This window comes from Myxocyprinus asiaticus, chromosome 40 (genome assembly GCF_019703515.2).
Source record: "Myxocyprinus asiaticus isolate MX2 ecotype Aquarium Trade chromosome 40, UBuf_Myxa_2, whole genome shotgun sequence".
NCBI classification, from domain to species: Eukaryota; Metazoa; Chordata; class Actinopteri; order Cypriniformes; family Catostomidae; genus Myxocyprinus; species Myxocyprinus asiaticus.
The window spans coordinates 7,730,812-7,744,223 of NC_059383.1; the positions used below are offsets into that span (position 1 = coordinate 7,730,812).

A 13,412-nucleotide genomic window follows, 5' to 3' on the forward strand; every position below is an offset into this window, starting at 1 on the left:
TTTATTCATACATAAATGAATATGTATAACCCTACATACATTCACCATAAATGCTGGCATTTGAACATGGTATAAGCGGAATAATCCATGGCTAGGTGTGCTTTAAACTATTTAAATGCAATCCGCTATGCGGCGTGTGTTAAAATCGTTTAACGCACACCTAGCTGTGATTACACAGCTGATACTTTAGTAAAAAAAGATCCATCTTGGCTTGAATAAATCTGCTTCAGCTGAAATAACAAACCCAGCGACCTTTTTTGCAAGTAACTCCTCCCTTCTCATGCTTAGCTCTGCAGGGTTAAAGAAATCACACTGCCAATCGTTCTGCTGTTGAAATTTCAGGGGCTTTGTTCCAAGGGTCACTTAGTTGCTCACCATAGAGAGCAGGGAGGTTTTCAGCCATCTACATATACCTTTACCATCCTCGCCAGTTTGTTTTCTGAAAGATTTATTGCTGGGCTCACAAACACCCGTAAAGTCGTTCAGGTCTCCTTTGCAGATGCTTTTTGTGTTAGATTAAAATCTATTCATCTTAAAGTGGGCAGTGCAGGCCCCTCGCCCGCCTGTGGAAAGGGTGGGATGGGGATCGCTGTGGCATGTTAGTTATGGCCTGATGGTTTGTAAGGGCACAATGATTGTTGATGGATGCCCTCTAACCTGTGGCACATTTGGCAGTAACTGCCACTGGCATTAATCTCTCCCTCTTGATGCTCTGTCTTTTGTCCACTGTTAAGGAATCTCTACACTGTGGCATGACTCATCGCCCCAAATAACTCTTCATGTTCATCATATTTGGGGTTAGGAATTTAAACAAACTCCTGACTAGTCATGCACTTTTTGGCAGTGAACCTGATACCTTAATTCATGCCATTTATTGAGAAGAATTGTGCTATTAGTAGATTTTTTTGACATTTTAGGAAGGACCTGAGCAATATCAAGGGTCCATGGCGAAGTTGGCAACCACTTAAAGGCATAGTTCACCCAAAAATTTAAATTCTCTTATCGTTTCTCACCCTCATGATATCCCAGGTGTGTATGATTTTCTTTCTTCACCAGAACACATTTCAAGAAAATTTGAAAAATATCTTTGCTCAGTAGGTCCTTAAAATGCAGATGGATGGTAATACAACTTTTGAAGCTCCAAAAATCACAGATAGTCAACATAAACGTCATCCATACGACTCCAGCGGTTGAATTAATATCTTCTAAAGCGACTCTTTTGTCTTCTATAGAGACAAGCTTTTGGTGCGAAACAGATCAAAATTTAAGTACTTTTTTAACTGTAAATCATCGCTTCCGGTTAGTTGCGGTATTCGCGTTTGACGTAATCGCGTTGGCACGTGAGAACTGATGCACGTGCACCACACCTGGAAAAGCAGCGATGTTTACAAGTGAGGTGGAGGAATACTTTACAGTAGCTCAGTTGGTTTTGGTTGAGATCTGTATTTATCTGTTTCTTTACTCACAATAGTGTGTTTGTGTGCTTATCCTGGATGTCTTAACAGAGTTTCATTCTGATTTTTAAAAAAAGTCCATGTAAACACAGCTAAGGAGAAACATGCTTTTTTGGAACCAGATGGTATAGTTACAACATCTACCAGCACGGCCTAAGAGGCTGTTCACACCATATGCGTTCTTGCATTAAAAAGCTAGTTGCAACGCAATGAATGGAACAAAAAAATGCTGGTGACTCGAGATGTTTTTTTTATTTTATTTTTTACTTTACACAGCATCCTAAAATACTGCGCTCTTGTGCGAGACGCTGAAAAAACAGCAAGACGCAGCGCAACATTCAAAGATGTCCATCTAACACAGGTTTACATGGGAAAAACAATAAAAAAGTGCAGACAGACACAAAAAGACCTCTATCTGGGCCATGCTAACCAGCCATACCTTGACACCCCAGCAACTGCACAGCAACACCCTGACAACCACCCACAACACACTAGCAACTTCATCTTACAAATATTCTTTAGAAATGTTAAATATGTTGTTTGTTTTACTGTATTTTCTATAACCAGTTCTCATACAATCACGTTACTTTATCTACATTTTTGCAAAATAGTTTCGCTATGTGGCTCGTTGTATGTATTGCGGCAGTTTCCTGATGAAAACACTAGAGGCCCTAAAACAACAATGATTTTCGCACAGCTTTTTCAGATAATTGTGTTTCGGACAAGTTTAAATCACTTCTCTTCATTATAACAAATGTATTAGCAAAATGGGACAATCCATCAGGAATAAAGTCAATACAGAAATTATACATGATTTACACTACTTGATCTTACAAGAGCACATAGTCAGTGACCGCTTTATTAGGTACACCTGTACAGTTAATCAGCCAATCATGTGGCAGCAGTGCAATGCATAAAATAAGGCAGATACAGGTCAGGAGCTTCAGTTGATGTTCACATCAACCATCAGAATGGGGAATGAATGTGATCTCTGTAATTTTGACTGTTGCATGAGTGGTGCAAGACAGGCTGGTTTGAGTATTTTTGTTCTTGGCTACCAAAAGTGGAACCCGACGTGGTGATCTGCTGTTGTAGTCCATCTGCCTCAAGGTTTGACATGTTGTTCATTCTGAGATGATATTCTTTTCACCACAATTGTACAGAGGGGTTATCTGAGTTATCGTAGACTTTCTGTCAGCTCGAACCAGTCTGGCCATTTGGCGTTGACCTCTCTCATCAACAAAGCGTTTCCATCCGCAGAACTGCCTCTCACTGGATGTTTTTTGTTTTTGTAAATTCTAGAGACTGTTGCCGTGAAAATCCCAGGAGATCAGCTGTTACAGAAATACTCAAACCAGCCCGTCAGGTTCCAAACATGCCACGGTCGAAATCACGGAGACAATTTTTTTTCCCATTCTGATGGTTGATGTGAACATTGACTGAAGCTCCTGACTCATATCTGCCTGATTTTATGCATTACACTGCTGCCACATGATTGGCTGATTAGATAATTGCATGAATAAGTAGGTGTACAAGTGTACCTAATAAAGTGGTCACTGAGTTTACATTAGTGCTGTCAAATTAAAATTCAAATATTCCTTGAATTTAAGAAAAAAAAAATGCACATTTGAATGCTAAAACATACTTTCATATTTTGGATGTGTGCCAAGCACTGACAGTGACTTAAAACCAATCGCATTCTTGTGCTAAAAAAGGCTAGATGCAGAGCCACAAATACAGTTTAACAGAAAGCAGGCATCTCTAGTTCTTTTTAACTTGACATGGCATCTAAAAAACACAGCACTCCTGCATGAGACACTAAATAAACAACAAAATGCGGCAAATCGATCAAAGACGTCCGTCTTGTGTGTGTTTTCATAGAAAAACAAATTGTCAACTGAATGGTTGCAAAAGCGTTCGGTGTGAACAGTCCCTTAGGTGGAGGTCTTTGGCTGTTGCGTCTTCCTCTCTAAGGATTTCTCTGATTAAGCAATGGGTTTATTAAAACGCTTTGTCAGGAAAGGAGTTCAATTTGGAAATGTGTCTCGAGATCTCGTTCTGTTCTGCTGTGCTGTCTGTTTGAACAGCCCCTGGGCTCATAGTCTGAGCCTCTCCATGAGTTCAGTCCAATAGCACTGCTATCTGGGAATATTACTACCATACATGCAACTGGAATGAATGAAAAACACTGTTGTATCACCGTTATTATTAAGCTTGGGTCTTTGGTAGTACCACTAACATCATGCTTACATAGAACTATCTATTGAAGCATTTTCCCCCCCGGTTTTAATTTTTACTTAGCATCTGAGAATATGAACCGACTAAAACTTTTATTAGCCTATTGAAAGGGATGTCCTGATACTGATACTAGTAATGGAATAGGGTCGTAAAAATGCTTCGATACCAAAAGCCAATACCATCTGACGTACAAATGTCATTAAGTAAACATTCAGTGCATAAATTAAAATCATGTCATGTCCTAGTGAGATTATTTAACAGCAAAAGCTGCGATTTAATTAGATAAATATTTAGTTTGCATGTGCAGCACTTTAAATGTGAGTGCTTGTGATTGTGTTGTGCAGACATAAAGACACAAAGTGTTCATACCTTTAGAGACCCTTGTCTCATACACTGAGAACACCATCATGAGCATCACATGCTCTGTTTATAGCAGATGACAGCAGGCAGAGCACTGAGTCACTTTGTAACATGAGGCACATGCAAACAACGTATTTATTTAATTAAATAGGAGCCTTTTGTGTTTTAATAATCACATTGAGTCACATGGCGACCAGCCATGGGAAGCTGCCATCAATTGTCAGAGCTCCTTTGTTATAACAATACAAACACTTCAAAATAAAAGCTCCACCAAAATAAAAGCTCAATTTTAGGGAAAAAAGTGCGACATGTAATATTATACGATGTCATATTCACTGTATTACTACTACTACTACTACTACTAAATCAGTAGTAATTGTATTATACTTAAGCAGTATATAACATCTGTGATGCACTTATGCAGCACTTTATTTGGCAAAAATAACTAACAAATAACAACATAAGTTTTATTTTGGATTGTGCTGTGAGGTTCTCTATAAAATAATTTTTTTATAAAAATAATACAATATGTTTAAAATTGTTATACTTTAATTTGATTAAAGTTTTAATGAATTCATTTATTTAAACACCTTTTTGATGATAAAATTTAAATAAACTGTCGATATGAAATTCAGAAAAAAAAAAAACAACAGGTATAGGCGAGTACCAAATAAAAGTATAGGTACTCGTTCTCAAAAAAATGGTAACAGGACATACCTTATTATTATTATTATTTATTTTTTATTTGTGCACACTAGGAAATAATAATATACTGTATGAATAATATACAATCTGCATGCTTCAAAATGAATGAGAGGTGCTGCTGTGCTCTGTCATACTTCACACACTCACATACACAAACAGATCGCACGTGATGTACATAATGCGTTGTGTTTATTGTATGAACTAGTGATCGACCGATATATCACTGATGCGATGCATTTTCCCATTTGGCCGATTTGTTTCTTGAGGGCGCTGAGAATCGCCTGCTTGCATGTGAAGCGACTGAGACATGTAAACGACCAGTCATGGTTCGTTTTGTTGTTACGTGCCATCATGTTACTACAATAATAGACCGGTGTGCAACACAGTGTCGTTTAAACGGTCCGCATATCAGACGCGTTTGAGCTCGTAATGTTAAAGTGCTCACCTGTTTCATTCTCCCTCTCCTCAACAGTTCCCTGTAACTTTTAACTATCTTGTCTAATGATAAAAAGGCAAATAATAAAACTAATATTATATACCATATGCAAATATGTGCATATCTCGTTTAAACAGATGTAATAAACAAACCTCACAAAACTTCAGCAGATCCAGCTATAAAAATCATAAATCTTCCTCTGAAGCACGTATTCTAACAGTCTCTCCTCAACAGTTCCCTGTAACTTAACTTTCTTTTCTAGTGATAAGTAAGCAATATCACACGAGCAAGAGTTCAATATAGCCCTACATCAGCACTGCTGTGATTCGGCCGCAGGTAATCACAGCAGTGCTGATTTAGGGCCATATAGTATGATTGCGAGTGTGATATTGCTTATATACAACAGTTTAATGAACAAGTAAATGTTAAAAAATTAGGAAAAACTGAGTACGGTCATAAAGGCATTTGTGCACGGAACTACTTTCTTATGCAACGGATCAGAATCTGCTGTAGCTAGTTCAAACCAAATGATGCATCCAAGCCTCTCAAAAACGTCACTTTAGAACTAGTATCACAGCTTGGGCTGTTTCTAACAAGTTATTGGAGAAACAAGGGTGTGTGAGAGAGAGAGAGCGAGAGAGATGGAGCATGTGCGATCACATGTTGCCACTTCCAAGCAGAGATACTGTAGTGTGTTAGTCAGCTTTCTGAAGATAATGTCATTTTGGTCAAATGCATCCTATTTTCTCTGTGGAAAAATAGCTGTCCAAGCGGGGTATTCCTCCCTGTTTCGCGGTAGCCGGTGCGCAAGAGTCATTCACTATATAAACCACAATGTCCTCTGCAATTTTGAACAGTATGTCCTCTCCAATATGGAAACTCCAGTAAGAAGTAAGCGCCTTGAGTTTGTGTAATTAATCAATCTGTTGTGTCTCTCAGCTGTGATGAGCCTTAATGCTGAAGTTATTAGTTTAAAGCCGTTTAAAGCTATTTCCTAGCTTTAGTAGTGTAGTAGTAATCCGAGCTAGCACATAGTGCTGATGAATGAAAACACTGACTGACGCTGACTCACTACACACCACCCAACTGGCTTATATTACACACAAAAATGGTCTTTTGCCACCACCTGCTGGCTAGAATCTGTATTGTCACAAAAATAAATGTAAAGAGACACATGTAGCTCTTATCACATATGTACAGCTCTTACACTTTAGTTTAGAATGGCACGAACATTACCGGAGTGGTACACACAATGAATTGTCTGAGTGATAATGTACTGAGACATCAGTACTCATGGAACGTCTCTCGTCCAATCAGATTTGAGGACCAGAACTAATTGTTGAATAAAATGCAAATATCAATAAAACTTCTATTATATACCATCTGCAAATATGCAGATATCTCATTTAAACAGATGTAATTCACAAACCTCATGAAAATCCAGCGTTTTATTCCCGTCGAGTGCTCATCTAATATCTTCCTCTGAAGTGTGTATTCTATCAGTCAAAATCTAAATTTCAGGATCAAAATTTCCACTGATTCACAAATCATGACAGTCAGTCCGTGACAATCCAAGCAGGCGATCTAGGCTGTTTAAACTGTCAGGAGATTGCTGCTGCTCCTGCTGAATTGCAACTTCAGAGTAAAAGCGCTTCACGTGTGCCATAAGTAAATGTCTTATTCACTATGCACTGTATGTACAATTGGTTTGATTCAGTATTTTTTGAGTAAATGTGATTGCTAACATGGACATTCCGTCCATGGTTGCTGGACTACTGTTTGTACTGTTATTTCCTTCTTCCTAATATATTAACAATTTCTTTGTGCAAATAAATTACTAAAATTTGATGACTGAACAGAAATCAGAAGAAACTGCAATCTACCATTTAAAATACAATAATTTTTTTTTATTCTTTTTTACAAAGTTAAAGTTTTGTGTGAAATTGAGTAAAGGTAGTGCTAAATAAGAGTTTATTGCTATTATTTTTTATCAGTTTTATGTTTGTTATTTACTATATTAAATTGTGTGATATATCGGCATTGTATCGGCCTATCGGCCACCCTGCTCTCTGGATATCGGCATCGACCATTAAAAAAAACCCATATCGATCGACCACTAGTATGAACAGCTGTGAACACTCACACGAACTCCTCCGGTGCTGGTCTGAGATATCTTGGCTCGCAAGTATTTCAGCATTTACTTTAAGTGGACCTTATTAAAAAATACCACACAGGAGGAACTCAAATGTCCGTAAAAATAAAAGCTTTTTAACTTAGGACAGAAAAATATTTTTGTTGTATAGAAACATTTAATATTCAAAGAAATAGCAATACAATTACTAATCAATAATTTAATAATAAATAGTTTTATTATCATTATTATTAATAATAATATTATTATTGCAAGGAAGCAAAATAAAAACAAGTGCATTTAATATCAGCACACTGAGATTCAGTCATAGCAGCCTTGTGCCACAGGTAATCAGATTTTTTTTCATGAATGTTTTCATTTATACTCTAAAGCTCTTTTGTGTATTATTTATTTGACCAAAAAATTTACATATTGTTTGTTAAATTCATTATTATATTTTATTTGATTGAACCATTATGTATTCATTTGATTAAACATTGTTTTGATGTTAGCATTTAATTAAAACATAAAAAATGGAATCCAGAAAAATTCAAATGGAAAATGCAGAATTTGCAACTGCAAAACTTTATGCTGTTCTTTTAATCAAGGCTCTTTTCTATCAGTAATCTGAGGCTATTTATTTGTTGCCTTAGTATCGATACCGAGGCACTAGGGCTGGTATTGTACCGAAGCCAAAAATTTCGGTATTGGAGCAACCCTAAAGCACACTAGTTTAAAATGGAATGCTATTTTTTTAACAGCCAGGAATGTTCTTTGCAATAATTGAACACTGTGCTGTATGGTTTATATGTATTCATTGTGCCCTCTTGTGGACTAAAGAAACAATGTTACTTTAAAATAAAGACTTTGAAAGGCTTTTTAGTAAAAAAGACTTTCAAATTCTAATTTAATTTGAATTTTGATTTATTTTTATGTTAAAAATTCAAATTGATTTTCTCAGCCCAGTTGACAGCACTAATTGGTATTAAGATTATATTTATTATTCTATGAAGGTCTGTTATTGTTCATATTCATATTTTTCTTACATTCTGTGTTATTAATAATAATAATAATAATAATATATTTCAAATTAGTAACTTGTTATACAATAATTATATATTTCTGTCATGCTTTCATCACTTCCTTGTGGCATTATTTCATTTGAATGAAGCAAGACATTTGGCTTAAAATAAATGTGAATACCATTTTTTTAATCAGTTACATTCATACCTAGTGTGTCAGTTCTCGTGCAAGGTGTAAAGACCTACTTTTATGTGATTCTACTGCGCACTGGTCAGACTCTGTCTTTTAGATGATTAGTTGGGCATCTTTTCTGTGCAATTATCCAGAATTAGATTTTGTTTGTTTGGAACACATTATTTGCATTTAAAATGTTCAAACTTGCTGTCCTGCTTCACTGTCGCTTGTTCAAACTCTAACTGTACCGATGCTAATACGTTTTTGTTTTTTTTTCACAGCCCACTGTTTGTCACATGGAAGATCGGCCGGGACAAGCGGTTGAGGGGTTGTATAGGTACATTTTCTGCCATGAACCTGCACTCAGGACTCAGGGAGTACACTCTTACCAGGTACACACCACATCATGTGCATAGTGAAATACTATTTACACTTTCCTTCCAACTTATCTCCATGCATGTAAATAATAATAATAATAAAAAACAAATTCTCTCATCATTTCCTCACCTGAAGCTCGAGTACTCTTCCTCGAACTGTACACGTGCTCTGTGTATGCGTCAAGCACGAGGCATTGTAATCGAGCTTCAAATCATGATTGCCAAGGAGACTGCAGATTTATAGTGAAAAAGGAGAATGAAAAAACATTTTGGTGTGTTTTTCACCCAAAACCAATCGTAGCGCTTTAGAAGACATGGATTAAACCACTCGAGTCGAATGGGTTACCTTTATGCTATCTTTGTCTTTTTTTGGAGCTTAAAAGTGTCCGCCATTGACTTGCATTGTATGGATCTATTCACATCATATCTCCATCAAAATATCTTCGTTTGTGTTCCGCAGAAAAAAGAAAGTCATACAAGTTTGAGACGGCATAAAGGTGAGTAAATGATGAGAGAATTATCATTTCTGGGTAAACTTCGTTCAACACTTGCCAAGCGCCAAATGCGTGTAATTATTTGCTTTGGCAAGTGAATGAAACGTTACTCGTCAGTGGAACTGCAACATTACACAAATCAAATAGCTCATGTTATATGATATTCAAATCACAGATATACAGTCCTTATGTTGTTACCAGGCCCAATAATGTTATTAAGAACTGCAACAAAATAGATGTAGGGCTCTGTGATTTTGGCGATGCAGAAAATGTGGGCAGTCCTAAAAATGGAATTAAATATAAAACATGGAATTTGACATATTTAGGATTAAAATGAATGTACACAAGACTATACATTTATTTAATCGCAGCATTTTGTCATTGAATAATCACACTGGGACATGTATCGAACTGCTTAGCATGAGGTAAGAAGCTTCCATCAAAAACACAGAAATTAAAAGGGCTCCATTCCAAAATAAAGGCTTCTGCCAAAATAAAAGCTTGATTTTAATGGGGGGGGGATAGACAGAAATATATCACTAATATATAGTTATGTAATGTTCACTGTAATAACAATTATAAAAGTAATATTGATAATAATAATCAAAGTCAATCATAATTCTGTTTTTATGTAAGCGATATCACACATCTGTGATGCTCTGTTGTGCAGCACTTTATTTGACAAAATTAACGCACAGTGTTGTGTTTTGGGTTGTACAGTGAGTTTCTAAATATTTACAAAATAAATAATATATTTTATATATTTAAGATATATTAAGTATATAGAAAATAGGTTTTAAAAAGCACTTTTTATTCTACTTTCATTTGATTAATGTTTTAATTTATTTGTGTTGACACCCTTTTGATGTTAACATTGAATTAAAATGTTTAATGTGAATTAAATGTATTGAATTAATACAGAATTCAGGAAAAATAAAACTGACAACATGAACATTTTCAAAAAATAAAATTGATTTATAGGGCCCTATGGATAATTTCAGTCAAATTGTAAGGTTGATATTGGAGGTCAACCGATATATCGGATTTAATCAGATTAATCAGGGCCGGTAGTTGCGTTTAACTGTCAGCCATTGGAAAAAAATCAACTCCGATAGTTTCCAGTAGTTATTTTTGGTTTCTGAACTCCTTTGTTCTACAGTATAATAGTGTCCTCTAGAGGTTAACTAAAAACAATCACTGGCTCCGCGTGGAGTTTGTTGTGCAACGTGAATAGGCTATGCAGAGAGACGGACGCTTCAGAAGCGGATTTAAAACATTGACTGAGAAAAGCAAAGGTATATAGAGTACAAGTTACTGCATATAGTCATGGTACAATAAAACAGTCATTTTATACAACCAAAGCTGGTTTGATAAATAATTTGCTTATAGCTAATTGCTGCACTGGAGGACTGCATTGCTGACAAAGTAGAGAGTAGGGATGCCATGATTATATGGTTTCACTATTAACCGCGACTGAAAATGTCATTATTAATTTAACTGTAAGAATGTAGAATCCATGGTTAAAAACCATTAAATGTATTTAGACGTGGCAAAAATAATTGACTGAAGACAACGGATGTAAATTATGCAGACAGAAGTCATAGAAAGAATCACATCAGGATGCTCCACTAGTCGTCCAACAACAACACTAGTAAGTTTAATATTTTATTTAGCTGTGGTGATTTTAAAGTGATGAATTAAAAGATGCTACTTTTTGTAATGTTTAAGCCCGTGGTGCATTGCTTGTAGTTACTATCAGCGAGTAAACTTTGAAAAGTTGCATCTTTTCATCCTCATTATTTAAAGCATTGCTTCTGTACAAATTCACCACGTTCAACAATAAATGTACATTTTAGTCATTATCGGAAATTGCTTGCTGTGAGCAATGTTCCCATTATTATGCATAGTCCACAGGTTTATTTGTAAGGTGTTGTGAACAGTAATTTGTTAGAGTCAGGTTCTCGGTAAAAAAAGAACCGTTTGTTTCGCCACCCACAGTTCGGGAAGCATTGGCACCACGGTCGGTTCACCTCACGTTTAATGACGCATCTGGAGCACAAGTTTTGGTCAAGAAAACAAAGCATCAGACAGACAGGCACAGTTACAACCTCCACTAATGCACCTGAATGGATCTGTAAATGGATAAGCTCCACCTGTGTTTCACGTGAGTCAACTTGATGACATCACTGTTCTGCAAGAGTTGTGTGTAGTTGAAAATGGCAAGTGGAGAAAACGAAATGCTGATAGAGAAGCCTCCTGCGTTTCTCCATTCTGGGAACATTTTCTTTTTGCAGTCAATTACAACAGCAATGGTCAAAAGACGTTTACAAAACAGGCACTGTTTTCAGACATCACTCGACACGAGTGCTGTATACTGATAGTATATGTCAATAATGTGCGTGAGGGTTTATTTAAAATGCGCACGCAAGTTCTTCCTGTTTCCTTGCGCGGCTGTAATCACAAGCGTCAATAATGCGCTTTGATTAATGGCATTAAGATGCTGTTATAGTAATACATTGATACATGATTAATCATTTATCCCAACATCACCCAGGGAAAGAGTCACAGGTGAGCCGAAACTACACACACTCCCTTCCATTTTTAAGCAGGTACTCAATGCTAATTCGAACAGACATGAAACAATAACTAAAGAGCTTGGGGTGTTCATGTGGGATTTCCACATTTGATTAAAATACTCAAGCAGCATTATCACAACATCCCTTCTCGTATGCATTCTAATAGCAAGCTTATTCCTTTTATAGTGATGTACAGCTTCCGAATATTGAATATGTTGAGATGAGTTTGAAGTGCACTTTGTTGATGCATGTAGCGTATTAGTGCAGTTAAGTTAAAATGTTGATTTAGTAAATAGAGAAAATGTTTGGTTTTTTTTAGTTAAGGACCCTGACAAAAATTAACCATGGTTTTACTATAGTGATATTGTAGAAACCATGACTGCTGTCACCACTGTTTTCTGAACAGAAATCATGGTTTTGATACAATTAACCATGGTTTTATAATAGTAATACTGTAGTTTCTATATAGTAACCATGATTTTACTATACATTGTAACCATGACAGTAACCATGTTTATATTGTGGTTACTATGATTTTACTACAAATGCCATGGTTAAACTATGGTTAGTGTTGTAGAACAATGATTGTTATTTAAGGGCAAACCTGTTGAAGTGTTTACCAAATAGATTATTCTTTGGATTTGGCAGTAATTATTATATATATATATTTTAACGATGCAAGTACTGAGCCGTACCGAAACCGTGACCCTAAAACCGTGATACAAACTGAACCGTGAGAAATTCGAACCGTTACACCCCTATTGCGCACCCACAATAATCTTGCATTTACACACTTTTGAAGCACTCTGGTTACATTGAAGCACATCACTGAGCTCAGGATGCGCATAAGCAGCATCGTGCCTTAGATTGGAGCATCTTTTATTACCTCCTATTTATTTTTTGTGTATTTATCAGTTTTCTAATTGTAGGGCTGCCCTTAGCGACCACATATCCCCCAAAATTGCAAATAATCGTAATACCAGTTAACCGCGATTTTGTTTTTCTCAGGCAGTAATCTCACCATCAAAAACTCACACTGCGACATCTCTAATGGAGAGGATGCTAACATTAGAGCAAACATCAGCTGTTTGAATGGTTAGAACAATGTTCCAATGTCAAGAATGTAACTGCTTACTTTCCCTCTTAATTTACCATTTTGAATAAAAAATAGTCACTTATGAATTTGTGCAGATCTGTTGAGCTTTTATCCAGGGTTGAGAGGCATCCAATTTGTTCCAGAACAGGTTATAAACATGAGCGCTCATCAGATAACCCCTCAGTACAATTGTAATGAGCAGAATAGCATATCAGAATGCACAACACATCGAATCTTGAGATGAATGGGCTACAACAGAAGAAGACCACGTCGGGTTCCACTTTTTTCAGCCAAGAACAGAAAGCTGAGGCTGCAGTGGGCACAGGCTCACCAAAACTGGACAGTTAA

The 13,412-nt window shown here is 36.3% G+C and overlaps 1 protein-coding gene across 6 annotated transcripts in view; it reads left to right on the top strand.

Annotated features, from left to right (window-relative positions):
• Positions 1-13,412, top strand: part of LOC127430418 (nuclear protein AMMECR1-like) — an 80,066-nt gene that overhangs the window by 18,296 nt on the left and 48,358 nt on the right. For 4 of the 6 annotated variants that reach the window (XM_051680169.1, XM_051680172.1, XM_051680168.1 and 1 more), the window contains exon 2: positions 8,803-8,913. In XM_051680169.1, coding sequence (XP_051536129.1) covers positions 8,803-8,913 — 111 coding nt within the window. Of the gene's footprint in view, positions 1-8,802; positions 8,914-9,358; positions 9,396-13,412 lie in introns of those variants that run through there. The other 2 variants (XM_051680170.1, XM_051680171.1) reach the window with 2 other exon arrangements.